Consider the following 21,513-nt stretch of genomic DNA (forward strand, 5'->3'; position numbering starts at 1 on the left):
GAGCTCAGGAGCCAGGTGGAAAACGCCTCGGTGGCCAGTAGTGACAGCGGCTCCCAGGAGGCCGGCGGCACATGGATCCTGAACACGTCCAAACTGAGACGCATGAGTTGTTCCCTGAAATCATACAAATCTGCTGAAGATGTTCTCCAAATTTCAACTATTTTGTTAAATGATCCTGTTTTAATTTTTCACATTCGTTCAGCATCGGCCCAATCAGAGCGACAACATCTTTCCGAGCCTCTAGCTTCTCTGATACGATAATTAAATTCCCTTTGTGTCATTTTCACATTTAAAGCCTCCCGGCAGCATAGAGAGGCTTTTTTGTTTTTTTTTTCCTGAGAAGTTGTTGAATTTCAGGCACGTCTGGTTAACAGGGTAGAAACAGCTGCAGAGAAGAAGCAGAATTTATGAAATGACAGATAATTTCCCTAGACTACATTTTTTTTTTATGCAGCATTCATTTGTGTATTTCCTCCACTGCAGAGCCACATTTTTTTTTAATTCAATGTTTTGTGCCATTGTTCAGTAAACCTCCCTTTAGTTATTATCCGTTATAGCAGTTACCTGTTGAATATTTTTTTTTATTGTAGATATTTTGTCTCTTTATTTGCAAGAAGGCAAGAAGATGCTTTTGACAACAGGAACATTTGAAGCCGAGGTAGCGGCGCGTCAAGTCCCACTCGACTCCGGTACATTTCCAAGTAATAAACTATCTTCTAAAGGACCCAGATGCAGGGCCGTGTACTCTCGTAACCACTGATCCTGAAATCCCACAGCGCCGTGCGTCCAAACCCCTCCTCCGTCGCTACTCCTCTCCTCTGCGTCACTCAGGCCGATTCATGTTGACTGAGCAACGCCAATGAGAAAATGCTCCCACGCAAAAGAACGGTGATGTGAGGAGCAAAATGCAGACGCACAGCACACCAGGGGAAGGATTTCTTTTCTCTTTTTTCTTTGGTAAATTGCTTTGAGTCTTGACACAGATGTTGATTTTCATTTCATAGGCTGAGAATAAAGTCATTTCTCTGAAATTGCTTTTGTATTTTCAGATTCAGTTTATTTTCCAAGTTGAAACAAAGGCTGCAGATTAAGAGGAAGCTCCTTCCCTCTTGCAAAAGGCACAAACAAACTTAAAGAAGAATTACTAGCTGTGGGCGACTGAGGCTTAAAAATCTAAATATGACTCTGCAGCCTTAATGCAATAAGTTACTTCCTCTGTTCTTCCACTGGTTTATTCACTTTTTACATTTCTTATTATTATGTTATATTGTATTATATTATAGGTGAGTGCGTCCATTTGTTGTTGTTTAGTCCAGTTTCTGGTACCTTTTCCTTGTGGAAACATGTGCAAACAAACGCCAATAAAGACAATGCTGATTATTTTGGCAACCTCGTTCCGGGCTTAAAAGGAGAAACATTCTTACAGTATGTATCTGCTCATGAGTTCAAGATTTGAATGTTTTCTGCGATTGTCTTTGGTTTTCCTCAGTGTCTTTCTTTACTTCCTGTCTGTTTTTCCCTCTGGTAATGATTGACTTCTCCGTGTGTGCTCCTCCCTTGTTACTTTCACCTGAGTTAACCCCATTGATGTTTCCTAGTCTTTCAGTTCCTCCTGCTTCCTCGATTCAAGTCACTTTAGCAGCACCACAAAATGCATCCTACAAAATCACCACCTTTTCATACTCTTTCAAAATCACCAACTAAATTTTGGAGAAGTCACGAAGGAGGATTGGAACAGGACCGTAATATTAGAATGCACCCATTTTCACTAGGGTACCTAATGTTCTGTCGAGTGCACGTTAGCACTTTCTTGTCTTTTTAAGTGGCCATCTATAACATCCCTTGTTGATTGTCCTTTTGTTCGTTTTTATTGATTCACTATCTGTCACTCATTTCAGAAGTAGCACAGTGATACAATGATAACAAAGGCTTCCGCCTCTTATATGAGAACAGCTTAAAAAACAGGCACCAAAAACACACAAAAAACAACCCACGGATATTCTTACTCCATTCAACCGAGATCACTCGAAGTTCTTTTCACTCGTCTGATGTGTTTGTTTTGCAGAAGTGAAGTCAGTAATTCTCCATCCATCCCCTCACCGGAGGAATAAATGGAGGAATAACGATAGATCGGCGAGTTGTAAAAGCTGCAGTTAAAAATTGGCGCTGGCTTGTTGAACGTTTTGATAGTCGCCATAATTCCAAGTGTCTCGCAACAAGTACCCTGGAAGAGATTAATATATTTTTAACAGCACGTCTCCAAAGAGATCAATTAGACTTCCCCCACACCTCCTCCCCTCCTCACCCTGAAAACCTCCTCCGTCACTGAAGCCTCTTCATCCAGTCATTGCTTTTACAGGTTTTCTGATGTTCTGACAAAGCAATTTCTTTCTCAGATAACGGAACCCGGAATAGCTGGTACTCACTTAATTTACTTCTGTCACTCACAAAAAAAAAAAAAAAGACTGGTACAGTAACTTTAAATGATTTGCTTGTTTTCCGACCCCGACGTCCCCAACACGTCCCCCAAGCGGAGTTTACTTTTATTTATTTCTATGCTGAACATTACTGTTGTCTGAAGTGACAACAAGGAAATATTAAATTGAACATACCAGTCCGAAGCAATTCATATTACAGTGAGAAAAAGTTGACATTTCTAATATTTGAAGAGGTGTATCTTGACTAGAACATAAAACTTTAAATGAGTTACTGAGATTGAGGAATTTCGGCACTATCTTCGGGATCTTTCATTTCGCCTCTTTGCTGACGATGCAGCCCTTTGAGTTTAATCAAGATGCCACGAAATTTACGTATGCAGTTAAATTTGAGGCTCGGCGCTTTGGGACGTGGGAAAACAGCGGACGCCAGTGTTAGCAGCGACATGTGGATGTAATTAAAAATGCAAAGGGGGCGGGGGGATTCATAAGAGACCATAGTTTCATTGGTGAACTTGATTATTATGTAAAGACTAACTTATCAGAAGGCATTTTACTATAATTGAGTTTTTCTTGCTTAGACTTTGCTTTAACAACAGCCTGGCATATACGAGGCATATCCATATGCAGACTCTCAAAAGCCAAAGAGTTAAAGTGAATAATGCAAACTGTGATTAGTTTCTTTACTTTTGCACTAAAGTTGTGACCCTAAATCTAAGCCCTTCTTCTTTTCCTTTGCTGACATTTATTCAGCAGTATTCTGGTAAAATAATGTACAACTAAAAGTAAGCTGAGGAAAATGGTTCATTTAAATAAAAGTAAAGTGTGATCATGTAGTAAATACATCCCAGAATTTTTTTAAGGAAGGCATCGTGAACAGAAACTTGAAGTTGCTTCCAGACTTTTGGCCTGAGGCGTATTTTGTCTTTTTAAGTGGCCGTCTAGAACGTCCCAAACAGGAGAGGATTAAAAGCCGTTAAAAGTTTAGCTTTGAAAGCTGAACTGCTGACTATGACCTTCCTCCCGAGAGGCTCACTGTTGCTGATTGTGTCATCGCTGTGAGAGGTTTATTTTCAGGTGAGGACAGTCTCGAAATTGTGTCTCAAGGTTGGATCTGACTCATGTCAGAAACCCGCATGCCCACCCATTGTTCCTATTCTGGCCGGTAACACGGTGTCAGGGCTCAGAATGTGCCGCTGTGGGGTGAAGCCTGTCATCACATGGGGATAATTCACCTTTCTACTGTCGCCCAAGTTTTAAGCCCCGTCCTCAGAACAATCATGTGTTTGCTCCTCAGAATGACAATAGCTGCGCTGCAGCCGCCGAGCAAGAACAAGGCAAAGGAAGTTCAGACGGAGCACAGAAGCTTTTAGTCTGAACCCAAAAGAGCCAGCTGATAATTGATGATTATTGATGACTTGTCTTATGCTTTTGGTGAAATGATATGTCATAAACCTTCCCCAGGACATAATACTCTTTCCTTAATGGTTTTTCTGCACAGATTGGATAAAGGAGTTATTTTATATATAATGCCACTGAGAGGATTAAAGATTGAGGCCTTAAATCCTGCTGCAGACCAGTGTAAAGCAGTAGAAAGGGTGCAGGCACATCGACTGGTTCACAATAGAATTGAATCGTGCCCTAATCACAACATGATTGTCAAATATCAGCAGAATAAGACGTGAATCGGCTTTCCCCTTCCCCGGTGTTTGCATGCCGGTTCCTTTCATTCGTGCGGTCCATCACTCCGTGGCATTTCCTCCCTTCAGAGCAGGTGGGAGAGGATACAGATGAAACTCCTGCCTGCCTGTCTGTCTGTCTGTCAGCTTTTTGTGCGTAAGATTTCTCCCAAAGAGCAGCTTTAGGCGTCGCTGACTGCTGTGATTAACGTATACGCGGGGAGATAAAGGGAGGGTGGAGGCGGAGAGCGCTCATTGAAACTCGATGAATTAGATTATGGGAGCAGGCCGCGCACAGAGCGGACGTTCATATTAGCAGCTATTGTCGGGATCTGCACGGAGAGGAGTAAAGAGACGACAGAGTTGAGGCCGGTTTAATTCAGCTGTCAGGAACGTTTGGATTCCCGCATGGCTGCAGTGAAATGTGGTGCACGGCGATACATGTCGGAGCCAGATTTGTGTTTTGTCTGAGCTGATTTGACGTTTTCAGTCCACGCGGCTGAGGCATGGTGGTCTAATCCATGCGGCGGGGCTTTATGCAGGAGCTCCCAGACAGCGTTAATTAACCCAGGGGTCGATTAGTATTGTAGCTGCAGTGAGCGCTGGGAACTGGCACCTCCTCCTTAAAAAGTTCTCTGCCGCCCGTATCATCCACATCAGTCTGCAGAACAGTCCCCGTGCATGGGGAAGGAGAAGCATGCCTTATTCTTTTTGATTAATGGCCAACGCTCAGAGTCCCGTTGCGCCGCGGCTCAGAGCGTCTCAACACTTGTGTGTGCATGTTTCTGAATGTTGGAGAGCATCCCAGAAGCCAACTTCAAAGGCCGCCTCCCGCTTCCAGTCAGTCAGTGCATTTACATGCACAGCTTAATCGAACTATGCTCGAAATCCTACTTTCTGAATGAGGTCCTTGTCCCAGTTTACATGCAACAGAGAAAATGGAGTAACTGATGGGAACACGTCGTCCTCCTCCACACTAGGTGGCGATATGTGTCTTTTCAGTGGGTTAATACGTCCCGTTTACTGGGTGACCCATTAAGTCAAATAATAAACAAGAGTCGTTCATGTGTCAGACCAGCATTTAAACAACAACAAGATGGAGAATAGTTCAACTAATCTCAGGCATAGGGTGTGCGCTACTTAAGATATCTGCTATCTGTCAGGTTCTTGTTCTACCGCCTCCTTTCACCTTCTTCTTCTGAGACCGACTTTCTTGGTTGTTTTTGTTCTGGGGTCATACATGTTGTCCAGTTTAAGTTCAATTAAGGCGTATAGATGGCAGGAAAAACAATTTCCAATCGCATTATCCGGGTGTCTTAATCTGCTTACGTGTTTACATGCACTTTGTCCGGTTGTCCAGTTAAAGTCGGATTAAGGCATTTTTTTTTTCACATGCTTGTAAACGTACTAACTGTCTCTTATTCCTAGTTTCTGCTTTCCAACTTGTAAACAGGGGTGGGTACCATAACAGACTGAAAAGCAACTCAGATTTGGGTTCTTAATTTCAGTGCCAGTGAGTTTTTAATTAGCGTAGCCTCCTTAGCTCTATTGCTGTGTTGACGCTACACGTGACGTCACGTCAGTTTTTCACCTGCATAGATGGAAGTGAAGCTTCAGAATGTCTGAGGACAAACGTTTGTCAAAAGTTTGTCTAAAGATGCAGACTGGTCAACCTGCAACAAGGACGTAGCTCCTGGACGGCAGGGTAGTGTGGTGGTTAGCAGAGGAGCTAGGAGATAGCCTGTAGCCCCACGCCCCGCCTTGACCCTCCAGATGACAGGCAGCTTCAAAAAAATGAATGCACTGTGAATAGTTTTATTTAAATCATTCTCTTGGTGCCTTTGCTGCTGTTTCCTGGTTCATCAAAGCTCCGAAATGTAATTTGCACCTTGTGTATCTTTGCTCTGCAACACGTCTGGACCGGTGTGAGGGTTTTATTAACTGCTCGTAGTTTGAATAGTAGCATATCACTTTCCTCTTCACGCTGTTGTTTTTGCTCTGCATTAATGTCTTTTTCTTTCCTTTTTAAACACAGTAAGAAACACGTTTTCAGTCTCTCCTTTGTCATTTCTCGCCACCACGCTGCGTTACATCATCATCATCATCATCATCATCATCATCCCTCTTCTCTCTTTGCCTCTTCAGTTTTTCCTCCTCTTGCCTCTTTCTTCTCCCTCGTGGATCAAACACCTCGGTTTCCGAACAAAGGTGCACTAATCCCCCTTTTTTTAAAAAAAAAATGTGTTCCTCTTTTATTTTCTTTCTTTCTGCTGCGTTGCTTTAACTCCTTCTCCTCCATCGTCTCTTTCTGCATCTCCATTTTTTTTTTATATTTGCCTCTTCACTTCTCTTCTTTTTAACCTCCTCCTCCTCCTCCTCCTCCTAATCTTTTTTCTTCTCTCTTCCAGATGAGATTGACATGTTGGAGCGCCTCTGGTTGTCAGGCATCTGTCACAATGATAAGATTGAGGTATGACATCTCTCACCTCGCACACGTACTGATTATTCATTCAGCCTGATGTGAAGCTGATCCCGCTGCAGCTGAAAATGCCACTTTTCAACCTTAAAGTGCCTGTAAATGAGCGCGTGAAGAACTTTTTTGGTCCCTCATTCATGTCGGTCGTCTATTTATTAGATTTATTATCCAGCTTATACTTAAATAATAAATATCACACTGATTTTTCCTGGGGGAACAAACAGACTTGTTGCCCCCACAGGAACCTTTGCTTTAGAGCGTTAATAATAACTGAATGTGGAGTAGATGCTGCCCGACTGAATAAATTAAACAGCCTGAAAACCTCTTTGTTCGACCCCAAATAGACGTTTTGCTCTGACTGACATGTTTTGGCCTCATCCTCGGCGTTGTGAGTGCTTCGGCTCTAAAATATCCCAGATGGGTGTCCTTACATCTGATGACAGGAAAAAGGGTTGTCCTCTGCTCTGTTGGCTGTAATTAACTTTTTATTAGCCGCTGTCTGTGAGACAAATAGCCTCTCATCAGTAATAAATACACTTTCCTGTCTCATTTCTGTTCCTATAATCATGTTTTCCCTTTACATGTCTTTTTTTATTATTTATTTTACCTCACGTAACCTGTCCTCGCTTTCCTCCCTCCTCCTCCCTCCTCCTCCCAGGTGATGAGCAGTAAGCTGGACATTGACAACATGGCGGGGGTTTTCTACATGCTGCTGGTGGCCATGGGCCTCAGCCTCCTGGTTTTCGCCTGGGAGCATCTGGTCTACTGGAAGCTGCGGCACTGTGTGAAGAAATCTGGCGGGATGGACTTTCTCCTGGCTCTCAGCAGGGTAAGACACCATCAGACAGCCTCAGTAATAGGAACCAGACAAGGAGAGGGGTATTTAGATACAAAGCTTTTGGTCCTTTTCCCCCGATTTCTTTCTTATCTCACTGAACAGACCTTCTCTAAATTCGATTCAGCATCGTAATGTGCAAGAAAAACCCAAACATTAAAGTTCGGGAGGCACCAGAATATATTCTCATTTGCTCAACTTGATTTTCTGGTTTGTTCAACTGCTGCTGTCCAGACGGTCACATCTACATGGGACTTTAGTAACTTAAGGTAGCTCCTCCCCCCTATATTGTCTTTTCTTCCCGTCACCTGTATGTCAGACCTGGAGTCTCATGGCATATTGAATCCCAATAAACATCCCACTAGAGCAAACTTTGGGATAAATAAAGGACCTTGAGTGATTTTCCTCAACAATCCCCAAAAAAAGAAAACAGGATTTCATGTCATACTCTGTGTTGGATTCATTCACTGGACTGATCCCTGAGAAAAAGTTGTATTTCTGGCTTCAATCGCCACTAAATAATTACACAGAGGATGAAACTGTAGCGTCTCTAGTGGTAGTATTGAGCGTCTTTATTAGATCGTCATATTTCAGCTAGTGACCTTCATCAGGGTCTTAGACATCCCTCATCCCTTAAAACTGAACAAGAAAAGTGTATTTTAATAATGAAAAAAATACAAGTATGAAAATCAGAGGAGGAATACAGAAGAGGATTCAGTTCTGACATTAATCTCAGACTTTTTTCTGACTTTTTCTGAGATTAAAGTCAGACTTTTTGACATTAATCTCAGAAAAAGTCACTTTTTTCTCAGAATTTCTGATATGAAAATCAGAATTGTGACAAAAAGGTCAGAATTCTGCCTTTTTTCTCAGAATTAATCTGAGATTAATGTCAAAATGTCAAAATTCTGATTATAATCTCAGAAAAATCAGAAAAAAGTCTGAGGAAAAAAGTGAGACTTTTGACTTTTTTCTCAGATTGAAGTCAGAATTATGAGGGGGAAGAGGCAGAATTTTCAGAATAATGTCAGAATTCTAACTTTTTTCTCAGAATTCAGTGATTCTGACTTTAATCCCGCTTTTTCAGACTTTTTTCTGACTTTTTCTGAGATTAAAGTCAGAATTGTGAGGAAAGAAGGCAGAATTTTCAGAATAATGTCAGCATTCTGACTTTTTTCTCAGAAAAAGTCCAGATTTTGAGATAAAAGTCTGACTTTGATGTCAGAAAAAATAATTTATTCTAACTACAGTTTTTTTTCAGAGCCCTAATCCTCCTCTGTAGAGGGAAACTCATGTGAGGTTTAACTTTTCCTATTTCACTAGACACACTTAAGCAGCTCCTCTCTCTCTGAGCAGAGGAAACTAATCAGTGAAACAAGCTGCACATCCATGAAACAGCTCTTGAGAGGAACCGGTAACCAATGTGTGCAGGTGAAGGTGTTCTGAAAGGAAAGATGATCTACAAAAAAAGGGTGTAGGGACGTTTGAGATCTCCTGTTTTCTGTACGTGATGGATCGATCCACCCCATACAGCAATGTGTCTGAAAACACAATCAAGATATGGGTGGCACAGAGGAAGGTGTCACTCACTGTCAGGGACAAAGAGGCTTGAGCCAGAAAGAGGAACATCGGTGGTGTATCTCTGCGGCGTCGTGCCAGAGGGTCCAGGGCTCAGCCATCACTTAGTTGTTGCACAGCTATTTTCTTTTAGTGCCTGTTCCTGTAAGTTCAGCTCGGGGTCATGGAAATATTTAGTGCAGACAAAGGGAGGGTGCAGAGGAGAGAGAACCAAAGTGATGCAGAAAAAGTAGGAACTGACAGGAAGAGAATAGAAGCTATAAGGAGGGGGGGACTGTGTTATTGGAGAAAGAAAGTGAGGACGGTAATAAGGAGGACGGCGAGATAAGAAGAGAGCAGAGCTGGACGGAGGGAAAGAGGGTGAAAGAAACCAAAGACGGAGAGAAGAAAGGAGGGCAGGGGTAACGTAGGAGAAACAGGCTTCATGGAAAGCTGCAGAGATAGTCTTTGTATTATTAGTCGGGCGCTGGTGTGAAAGTACTACCGGCTCTAAGGGTGACACCACCTTGTTGGAGCAGCCTTAGAACATTGTGATTTATTACCTCCTCCTGCAAGACAAGAAGAAAATGGTTAATTTATGCAGAGCGGCGCTGTAATTGCACTATAAAAAGAAGAGAACATTACAGGTCTTACTTTTGAAATTATGCTTCCGAGGTATGAGTGGAATAATAAAGTCAAGGCTTTCAGCTTGAATCCTTGCTGTCGCACTTAGAAATCCAAACTAGGACTGAAGTGGAGACCCTAAAGGGCACTCACATGGTTCTTCTAATAGTTAATTATACGTACGTGGATTTCAGTAAAGGTTAAAAAAAATAAGATGATTTAACACGAATCAGATAAGATTACTTCTTCAGTTCTCTTTGTTTTCTTTTTTCAGAACCAGACAAGATTTTATTGCCAACTATATTTGCACATACAAGGAATTTACCTTGGTGTTTGTTGCATATACACACTAGTACATACTAAAATACACAAAAGATACATTCATGTATTCATATTTTTCATATATTAAAAGACGAAAATGTTTTTTTTGTTTGTTTGAGTTTCCTGTTTTATTTTGTTAACTTCTGCAGTTTCCTGTTTTGTGAACCTCCCTGTGTTTTCCATTGATTGCCCTGATTTGTTTCACCTGTGTCTCGTCATCCCTCCTCCCTCTTATATCCCACGTCCTTTCTGACACAGCCGTCACGTTGTCCTTCCGTGTTGCCTCCTGGTTTTTCTTTAGTTGGATTTTCCTGCCATTTCTGCAGCACCTTTTGTCACCGTTTTGTTATAATTAAATACCTTTCGCATCACATTGCCTCGTCTCCTGGAGCCCTGCATCTGGGTCCGACCATGCAACCAACTCTTACTGTCTTTATATGTTACTTTTAAAGGTCTGAACTTGAATTAGTACAGGGAATATATCTGTGAAGAATCTCGCTCATCCAGGTCATGGTGTTTCCCAAAAAAAAAAAAAACAGGGAAACTGTACTTGTTTAGTTTTGAAAACATGAAAACATCCTCGAAAGAAATTTACAAGTTTGGTTGCCCTTGTTCCAGCGTGTTTTTATTTATTTATTTATTTTTTCTTTTGGCTGCTGAAACATTGTTCTAAGATTTTTTTCTTTCAGGAAAAGTAATGAACTACAGCTTCTTACAGGTCTAACACTGATAACAAAATAATGCATGTAACAAAGGATCTTGAAAGGGACTGTATTATTAAATCTCAAACCCTTCCTCATCCTGCAGTTTGCACATGAGCGTCGTGTCCGTCGCGTCCTTTTCAGTCTCTGATGTCAGTGCATTTATTCCTCGTTGTTAGTTCAGTTTCTTTTCCTCTCTCACGTCAAAACCCAGAGAATAAAAACATCAGTTCCATGCAAAGGACGCCCCGCAAGCCCGGTTAGCTTCTTATCTCCTGAGCAATATGCTGTGCTTGCTTTAAAAGTCTCGACAGCTGCGACTGCGTGACTCGCTTTAACCCAATCAGTGACTCACCCAAGTTTCAATTTCACAGTGCGCTGCATCCTGCGCTCCCGGGACTGTGATAGCTCCTCTGCCGCTGGCGCTGCTGATTCATACATCCGGAAGGGCCAATATTACGGTCTCTCCCGTTAGGATGGTGGCAGTGGTGGAGAGATTTACACACACACACACACATTTCATTATTAAGATGTGACAGATACCGTGGGATCATATAAATCACGTTCATATATAATGGTTTTTGTGATTTGCATGGCCCTTCTCAGCACCGTTAATGAGTCCCAGTGAGGTGTAAATATACAACGGCTATGGGAGACAGAGGACCCACACACACACAGTCATTTTTATGTACATTTCTGATTCTTTCGTTTCATGTTTCATTCATTTCAAACTTTGTATGAGTGTCACTGCTGAGGTGGAAAGAAGAGCGGCTGGGGAGTTTTAAAGTTTTATTGCCGCGCAGTCTGGAGAGGTTCATTAAAACCAAGACGCAAGACGTTGGCAGAAAAAAAAAAGAAATATTAAGCCTTCGTTTTCATTTGGGGAAATGTTTCATTTGTACATATCTGTGAGGCGCTAAAGTAAGTTTTAGTATCTGCTGTGAGCTCCTTGTAGCTAAATGTTTGTGGTAACTGATGAGCACTGGTCTACAGCAGCTATTAGCACATTCCTCAGAACAGAACCACTTCAGTTCTGAGGTGATGGTGGGTTCCTCACATGAACTTGTAGTTTCAGGTTCATAACATTTCAATTTGATTAAAGGAAGGACTTTTGCACTTAACAGATATGTAATATTGGCTCATGCAGAAATGTTGAATATTTTGTGGGGTGCAAATGATTTTGAGCGGCACCGTATACGTTCATGTCAAGGAGAAAGTCATTCTCACTGTGAAATGAACTGTGCACAATTTAGAACCAGACTTTTAAAATATACTTAGTGTCAGAGCCGTATATTAGAGAGAGTCTGTCCAACTCAAATCATGGGCAAATAAGATCAGTTAGATTCTACAGTGTAACCCTATGTGGCGGATGTGCTATGTTGAAATAATATTAATATTTCCACCATTAAGGGGCCTATAAATTTTATTACCAACGTCTGTCAACATGTAAAATGCCCTCACTTAAATATCCCAGCATCTACTTCCTTTAAATATCTTAAATGAGGCTGTAAAAGGCTTTGTAGCCCAATCACCTCATCAGTCATGGAGCATTGTGGCATATTTTAACTTTTAATCCAACTTTATTCTCTGTTATTGCCACTTCTCTATGGGTGAATATTGGTTAGATGTATCTAACGTGGCGCCCATGAAACATGTGACCAGCTCAGAACCAATCAGCATAGAGGGACAGATCAGACGCTCCATTCACTAGTTGGACATATTCTCTCTAATTTATAGCTCTGCTATCATTTCCTCTTTATTACTGTTATTTTGACCGAATTCCTTTTATGTGTGAACATATGAGACAGTTTCTGATTCACAAATTACCGTTATCAGTAAGGCTTGTGCATAATTTGCTTTTGTTCCACAAAACTATTCCCTTTTGTCATTAAGATCATAACTTCTTTCAAAAAAAAGAAGTTAAAAAAAAATCAAAGGGCTAAGTGTGAGATCAAGTGTGAGATTCATATAAGAAAATCAGGTTAGTGCACCTTAACATGATCAAGGATTATGCAAGCCAAGTTTTAGGAACTTGTTTTCTCCACTGAAATCTACTTTAGCCCAGAAAATAAAGCTTTTAATCTTCATTAAATGCCTTGAGGGGGAAAAAAACAAAACAAAATGAGGACAGAGTGTGGACGCATGAATCTCGTTTTTCTTTAATATATGTGCTCTAACTGGCAGGCCAACTGTTCTGTTCACACCATGACAAAATAGGGTTTTGTTGCTTTTGTCCAGACTTCTCTCCAGAAGCTGTAAACTCCTTGCACATACCGCTCTGCACAAATGTTTTTCACAGCGCCTCCGGAGAAGATGCAGTCCTGTTCCGACACTTTGTTTGCAGTGAGCTTTGTTTGGTTTGATAGTGTGAAAATTGGCACTCCCAGAGCCACGGTAAACTTGGTTCAAGGTTTTTCCAAAAACTATCCTTAATATTTAATGGTCAGTACTCCCTGATTGTCTGCCTCTGTGGGAGGTGCTGTGGCACAAAGTTGAGGTAAATCACCTACAGCGAGTTCCCAGCATCTTGAGAGAATATCGATTTGTTCTTTAGAAAGAAATCTTTTCTTCTGAAGCGTGCCGATACTAGAATGATGCGGTCTGTTTTTCTGCAATGCGCTGAATAATGATTGAAATGTAAAGCCTTTCTCCACAGGTTTGAACACATCATGCGTGAGGTATTCATTGCAGTGGCTTAACTGAATGTCCTCATACCGGCAAAATATAATTAACCCAGCTAACCTTTGTTTTTAAAGCTGCTAAATAAAATATACACTATTCTGTTTTCCTCACGTACGGTTCTGTAAAAAAAAAAACTTACTCTGTTGCTGTTTATTATAACTTTTCATTGGAATTAGTACAACTATTGAATGTATGGGAACCTGTTTAGGTACCTGGCTGACAGGGTGCGCCACAAATTCCTGTGCTGCTCCACAAACTGGGGCTTCATGCACTGGTACAGGTTTCAGTCCAGCCTATGCCATTTTCTGCATGTCATCTCCTCTCTTTCACCCATAACTTCCTCTCTACTGATCGCTTAATAAAGGCACCAAAACATGCAAAAAATAGATCTGAAACTTTCAAAACATCTGGTGTTTTATTGATAACCGTACACAAGCTTCTAAAGACAGCTTTTAAAAGGTCAAAGCTGCTTTATTGATTTCCTTTCCAGAATCGGGGATGTCAGCCTCTGTGTATTTCAGTGTATTCCTTATCGTAGTTGGAGCTTGCTGGTTGAATTAGAAACTCTCTGTTATCTCTCCTCCTAGGGGATGTACAGTTGCTGCCAGTTTGAAGATGAGACGACGCCAGGAGGGAGCTCTTTACCCCAGTACCACACCGTGGCCACCATGCCCACCGCAGCCCAGCAGCACCTTGTCACAGCCACAGTCAACAACACGACCGCCATTGCCATGGTTCAGCAGCAGCAGCAGCAGAAGCACCACCAACAGCAAACGGGGCAGACCTATACCACGATGCTACCCGGATCGCCGCCAACTACAGGACATTCCGCGATGGCTTTGGGTCCATCAAATAGTCCCTTACTGGAAGGCCCCATGCCTTGCTCCACCTTCTTGCCTCGCCACGACCGCAGACTGGCTGTGGTTGATCGCTGGAACAGGCCCAAGCCAGAGAAAGTCATCAGTGCAGGCAGCAGTGGAGGAGTAGGTGTTGGCGGGATAGCTGGAGGGATTACTGAACTACAGGCCCAGCAGCAGTACCAGCAGAACTTTGGGCAGCATTGGAGTCTGCAAGGAGGAGTTGCAGGCGGAGCAGGTGGAGGAGGTGACACAGGGCTAGATGAATATAAGCGCTATTATGGTCCTATAGATCCAGAGGGGCTAGGAGCTAACTCGGACCAACAGCCTGGAGGCCCCCAACAGACTCCCAAAGCCAATCCTCGAGGCTCCAAAGCCTCAGGGATGCCGCGGCCGCCTCCAAAAGGCCCCCAACCAGGCCCAGGGCACTTAATCCCCAAGCCTCCTCCACCAATCCCATCATCCCCACGAAGGCCTCCCTTCTGGCGACGAGGAAGCCTAGCTCAGGCAAGGAGAAAGGGATCAGGAGGTCCCCTGTATGAGAACATACTCCCTCTGGGCAGGCGAGGAGGTGGGAGGTATGGAGCAGGTGATGGAGGTGGAAGGAGAGGACGTCGTCCCCCTCCACCTCCTCCTCTTCCGGTCCCCCTGTCCTCTCCAACGCACACCCCTACCACTCCCTCCTCCCCATGCCGTTTCTACTCTACTTGCTCCAGTGCCTCGTCTTCTTCCTCTTCCTCCACATCCTCCTCGTCCTCCTCGTCATCGTCTGTGTCGCTCTCTCGGTCTAATTCCCAGTCCTCTTGCTCCAGTGACAGCTCCTATAACTCCTCGTTGAGTTTCCGGTATCGAGCGGGAGGCGACCGGGATTTTACGGTGGATGATGACTATGACTCAGACCTTCTTACAGAGGAGTCCAGCCTGCTCCTGGGATCAAGGAGGAAGATTCGCTCACGGCGCATGTCATCGCGCTCACTGCCGTGCAGCCCGCCGCCTCCGCCGATCCCACCGCGCAAACCACGCCCACAGAGAGATTACGGCAGGGAGCGGACAGGAAGCCAGCTGGCCCAGCTACAGGAGTGGTGGGCATCGTGGGCCGACAGAGACCGAGGCAGGGGAGGGACCACGAGCCGAGGAGATGGAGTGGTGGGTAAAGATGAGAAGAGACACAACAAAGAGAGGGAGCGCGAGAGGAAGAGAAGGAAGAAGGGCCGGAAGAAGAAAAAGAGGGAGGAGAGGGAGAGGGAAAGAGAGCGAAAGCGGCGCAAGGCAAAGAAGAAGAGGAAGAAAGACGATAAGTTGAGAAAGAGGGAGCGGAAGAGGTCCGAGCAGGAGGGAGGCGACCCCGAGAAAAGAGAGCCACTCAAATCGGCGACGCCTGACTACCCGTCTTACCCGCCTCTGAGACGAGAGTCCTATCGCAAAAAGAGTGAGAGCTCAATCAGAAGCTACGGGTGGAACATCCCAGGTGATGATGAGAGGAAGGAAAGGGGAGAAAAAGAGAGGGATGATGGAGAGGACGGCAGAGTAAAGGAAAGGCACGACAGACGAAGGAACAGCAAGCATTATCACGGCTCTAGTAGTAAACCTTCTACATCTGTTAAGTTCTGGGGAGGGGGCAACCCATCCTCTGACACCATTCCATCTGCCTTCCTGCCCTTGTTGCCTGTCTCCTCTAAAAGGAGGAAGAGTAAAAGCTCGGATAGGGAGGCTGTGGGAATGGACGGAGAGAGGAGGCCATTGCTGGGACAGACCGAAAGAGGGGAGATGCACTCCAAGGAGGGTTTGTCCTTCCACGAGTGGGAGTCCGAGGTAGAGGATGATGAAGAAGAATCGGAACAGGAGAGGAGGAAAGCGGAGCACGGGAAAAGGCGCGGAGGAAGGACAATGTCTGACGAGGAGCGTGAACGTGATAAGGTAGTCGGGATATATTCTGATGACGACGGTTCCTCAGGAGAGTTCGGCAAGTTCGAGCGGTACTGGGAAGATCACGAAGGAAGGGCAGTGGGGGGGATCGGAGGGGGAGGTTGGTTTTTCAGCACCTATCCGTCCAGGGACAAAGCGGGCAGCATCAACAGCAGGGACGACCTGTTCCTGGAGCGAGGCGAGAGGTGGGGAACAGCAGAGAGCGGGTGGGGATCCAGTGCAGCTGGAGCAGCTGGAGATGGAAGAGAAAGGGGGTGGGGATCCGGATCGCATTGGCCCCCGCCTCCTCTCACGCCTCCACCTCCCCGGCGGTACTGGTCCGTGGACAAGCTCCACATACAGGACGAGAAAAAGAGCAAACGCAAGTCCAAGGACAAAGGAAGAGGGCACGCAGCATGTTCCTCCTGTCACTCCCCCCGGCACCACTCCCACTCCCGGTCCTCGAAATGGGCTCGCATAACTTCACGAAGCCAGGAGGAGCTGTATCACCACTGCCAGAGTTTTGGTGGTCCCTTAAAGGCGAAACATGACTCCTCATCCTCATCCAAACCTGATCGCTCACAGAATCCATCCAAGTCTGGAAGCCAGTCAAACCTCAGTATACAGCAGAGGACACAGAGGACAGACAGGGATCGAGATCGAGGAAGACAGCCATCCCCACCTCCGACCCTTATACCCAACTTACCGCCCCCACTCCCTGCCCTTCCAGCTCCCCCCTCATCATCTCACTCGATTCATGCTCCCCCTACCTCCTCCTCTTCTGTATCGTCCCCCTCTGTCGTCTCGTCCGCCCCGGGGGCACCACAGTCGTCCTCCATGGCTTCGGCAAGTGCCAAACTGCAGTACCAGAGATTGCGCTCTGTACCCCAACCCCAGAGGTTTCCTCAATCCCCCCATTTACCCCTCAAAGCCAAGAGCCTTTGCTCACGAAGGGGCTCAGCCCATTTCTCCAGCGTGGAGAGCGAGGTCTGAACTTCAACAAGGTATCAAAAGTCATAAGGAAGCCTGGATTCGGGACTTGAATCTGCCCGGCAGCAAACACGGCTGCACAGCCAAGTCAGTTCAGTATACGCACTGAGCCCTTTTCTTAATGTTCTGCACAACAAACAAACAAAGAAACAAACCAGAAAGCCAAACTAACCCACGGGGGTAGGTCAAAGGACAATGGGAGCGCTTCTTGCGTTGCTTCCTTTCGATTCCTGTCAGTGTGTGAAAGACACCAACCACAGCAACAACATGCATTGTGAACTGAGTTAACCAATACACTCGACGCAAATCAGACATCAAAAGTGGTGCAACATGAAGGAGACTCCTTTGCTATAGAAAGTAAAGGGCTTTGGATGTTGCAGCAGAGCAGTAGTTTGTATTCAGAGGATTCTTAACGCTTACTGAGGGCTCAGGAACTTTGTAGTACTGTATGCCTGCTGCTCTCAGAAGCCTTTAACACAGAACAGTATTCTTATTCTTTTCCCTCAAACAAATCGCTTACCCCTGTTTTCCTTTATCCTAAACAAACTGTTTACACCCCTGCAGGACTGTGACGCCCACCCTGAGTCACCTTTGTTGTGTATGATCAATAACTTCTTGTTTAGAGAGAGAGGAGGGTGACAGCCACCTTGTCCTCTCTGGTATCCATCTTTTTTTTTGGTCATTTTTGCTATCTCTCTCTCCCCTTTTCACTTCCTCTTTCCTTTTTTTTTCTTAGTTTCACTTTCTATTTTTCTACTCTATTTCCACCTCTGTTCACATGTCTATCTCCTCTCGCGTCCTCCCCTCTTGGCTCCTCTCCTCGTCGTGAGTATTCTGTGTGTCCGTGCTTTTTTCCGTGTTTGTATTCTTGACAACAGGGTAAGTCAGCTGTGACTGATAATTCTACTGGCTTAATGACAAGCTGAGTGCCAAACTTGAGTAGAGCTCGACATCAATCTGCACATCGTTAGCTGCTCGTTTCCTTTTATCTCACAGAGTGCTCCATCGTCTCCGAAGGACGTGCACATGCTAACGCACACGCAAACGCTTGCATACAGATACATGCAGGGTCACGCCGAACCTTAACAAGTCCATTCACGTGTTCTATTTCCTGAGCAATACATAATTCACCCTGTGTTCATGTTCCAGCTTTATACTTTTGAAACCTTTACTTCTTGTTGTCGTCGTTGTCGTTGATGGTGTTCTGTATATTAAGACATGTATTAAATCTAATACAATGTAAGCACTGTGCCACGCTACTGAAGCTTGGGTGCACACGAAACAGTCTCTCAACTACCTAGCTACGACAATGGCAGTGTCTGTTCCCTCCCTGTTTTTCGAATGAATGTATCATCAGCCACCAACGGGTGAGCTGCAACAACAACTAAGACACTTGAAGATGGGAACTGTAGCATTTCTAAGGGTTAGCGTGCATCATTAGCAAAGACTGGCGTAGCCTGGTGTGAGTAATGGGGTTCTGAGCTTGCAGGTGAACTCTGAACTGAAATGGTTTAATGTTACTTGATGTTTTCTGAGAAGTTCAATTGGCGCCAAGCATTTGCAAAACATTAGGCGGGGCTACATAGCTTGTTAGACGAAGGTGCAGGGAAATAAATACTTACAGCCTTATGCTAATTGCTCCTGCCATGATTTCTGAAAGCATGAATATGAAGGTGTGTATTTTAATCAACATGTCGGGACGGCGCGGTCAGACAGGTGCAAAATCAGATCTTAGTGCGAGTGCCGTTTTGATGTCAAAGAGATCGTGCCTGTGTTGGATGCTAGCGCGAAGGCGCGGTGGATCTGAGTGATGGTGTATGAAAGACGCAGTAGCACCTCCTGTGATATTTATTTTTATGTCACCTTGTAAATGCGTAACCAAGAGCTATAGCTTTTTAATCCATGACCGAGCTGACACCAGCAGTTACACTCCGATGTCAAGCACTTCGCTGAGGTGATAGACTCATAACCATTAACGTTCAGTGACACGAGGCGTCGGTGGATTTTAGCGAAACGGGCAGGAAAAGAACCGCTGGCACAAAACTGCTTTTCAGTTTGTCGAAATGCCTGAGCCATCTTTCCCATAAGTCTGGTCAGCTCATGCTGTTTGCCTAGAACTGCATCTGAGCCATAAATTACTTCAGAAAACAAGAAGAGATTTTACATTTTTAACATGAACTTGTTGTGAAGAGTTTGTCTGACTTTCTTTAAGAAAAAAAAATCTAGATATATATATATCATATATATATAAATATAAATATATTTGTGGCAGTTGGTAGCATTAGATAAAATTGTTGTTTAGCATCTTGATATTTGGGGATATTGTTTCTCATTTCATCTCTATTATAATAAAAATATAAATATTATGTGCTTAAAAACACATATTCCATCGTATTCACTGACTACAGGGAAATCGATAAATTCAAATGATCTTAAAAGATCGACTGTATTAAACCAAGCTGGAGACAGTTCAGTGCTTTGCTCATTACAATCAGCCACTTACACAAATTCCAGTGAAACCAGGAAAAGCAGGAAGTGTTTGTGTGCGTTCACATCGCAAAGCGGCTTGAGTCCGTCGCCCTAACTACAATCAGACCTTTGGGCTCGTCCGGTTCCCCCATTTCATCAGAGCCGTTAGCGGTGTGAACGTAACGTTTGGACGTTTCCTCGGAAAAATGTGCCACCGATCTCTCCTTCTTTCCCCCTCGCTTCTTTTTCCTCATGTCCTTCCATTGTGTTGGTGCGTGTCGGCAGTTGTAAAGCTGGTATGTTTTTGTTTTTGTTTGTTTTTTTAAATAAAAAAGAAGAGTATCTGTGGATATATTTATTTCATTACAAAAAAAATAGCATATCTAAATATATATGATAGTATATTTCAAGACTCTAAGATCTATGTTATATAAGTTTGTCTACTAAATTTACAGTATTATCTCAATGAATATGTCTTTTTTGTCTGTTTGTCTGTCTCCTCGTCTCGAACCCCCTGCTCAGCTCCTTACCCCCCAACCCCCAGCAAAAACAGAGACCAGTATGTAACTGTGTTTTTGCTCACTTAAAACCAACCATCCGCCTCCATTAGCTATCGACCGTAGCTAACGCTAATCAACAAAGTGACAACGTGGAGGGGTGCGCGAGTGTCTTACGACCGTGTCACTGTAGCAGTGGTGGCGTGTGTTTGTGTACCCAGAGGGGCCTTTCTTTTTTTGGTTCGGGCTACAGATTAACGACTAATTACAAACCTTTTATGGATACAGCAGCTTTTACCACCACGTTCACTCGTGCAGGGGCCGCGTTCTCGGCCCCCGCTTCGGGTTCGTTTATACCGTAGTTGTACAGTGAGGTAAACACGATGTAGCGAGCAGCACAGGCTTTCTCTTGCATCTCTCAGTAGCTGTATTACTACACGGAACATGCACAGCTATCCCTGCCAACCAACCAACCAACCAACCAACCTGTATGGTATATATGAGGACTTTGATATACGTACATAGCGTAGTGTTGTATCTGCCAAGCTGCTGTGCTGTAAAAAGACAAAAAAAAAAGAGAATTCTACGCCACACAAAAACACCGTTTTCCTTTCTTAATTTTACAAAACTGGTAAAGCTAATACATGACATGTCAGGGGGTGGAGCTGAATCTGCTCTCTAGTGTGGTTTCCACTACGGCCAAAGGCGGGCTAATCCAGGGCTTTCTTTTTTCTTTTTGGTCATTTTCAAACAACACTGAGTATTTCCACTTTTTTCTTTTCTTTTTTTTTTTATCCCCGCCAGCAACAATAACCACACATCCCTGAGCAGAACATGAAAACATCACTGCCTGAGGTCTTTCCTCTGGCCCAAACTCTGGTCAAAGATAAATCTGTTTTCAGCGCCCTGGAAAGCCCAGTTTTTAGCCTCCACTGGAAGCGCATCCACAGTTTTTTGCCTGTACGCCTCTGAACAATGTCTCAAGGCCTTGTATTAATTCTGCTGTATCGACTGACTGTGTGGAATGATGGCTGGTTGTGCTGCACTTTATTGTCACCGACCCCCCCACACACACACACTCATACGCCTTCACATTCACACACAAACATGTGGACACACATTCAGCTGCGGTTTGACGCCGCCACCGGTTTCGCTTCGGCCACATCTGCTTCAAGTGGGGACAATGACAATACTGTGCTGTACTGCAAGCGAGACAAAAATAATTAAAAAAAAGATGATTTTAATAAAGAACCGTTGTCTGAGATTTATTTATTTATTTATTTGCATGATTTTACTTTTGAGGGTTCTTCAGCAGCTTTGCAATTTATCAAAGTGGAAAGAAGAGTGGCCACACATCCATGCTACAGCGACTCTTCATGCAAATTTAAACTCCGGTCAGAAGTTTGAGAAGTTTTAGGTAACTCAGTATTTCTTTCTTTTGTTAAGTGAAATGTTTGCAGTTTAATGTCTCATGGAATTAAAGCA

General features: G+C 44.0%; 1 protein-coding gene across 1 annotated transcript in view; it reads left to right on the forward strand.

Annotated features, from left to right (window-relative positions):
• Positions 1 to 21,272, forward strand: part of grin2da (glutamate receptor, ionotropic, N-methyl D-aspartate 2D, a) — a 236,132-nt gene extending 214,860 nt beyond the window's left edge. The window contains exons 17-19 of the mRNA XM_047605823.1: positions 6,523 to 6,584; positions 7,249 to 7,419; positions 13,898 to 21,272. Coding sequence (XP_047461779.1) covers positions 6,523 to 6,584; positions 7,249 to 7,419; positions 13,898 to 17,065 — 3,401 coding nt within the window. The 3' untranslated portion in view covers positions 17,066 to 21,272. The remainder of the gene's footprint in view (positions 1 to 6,522; positions 6,585 to 7,248; positions 7,420 to 13,897) is intronic.
• Positions 21,273 to 21,513: the final 241 nt, after the last annotated feature.

Source organism: Mugil cephalus, chromosome 14 (assembly GCF_022458985.1).
Source record: "Mugil cephalus isolate CIBA_MC_2020 chromosome 14, CIBA_Mcephalus_1.1, whole genome shotgun sequence".
NCBI classification, from domain to species: domain Eukaryota; kingdom Metazoa; phylum Chordata; class Actinopteri; order Mugiliformes; family Mugilidae; genus Mugil; species Mugil cephalus.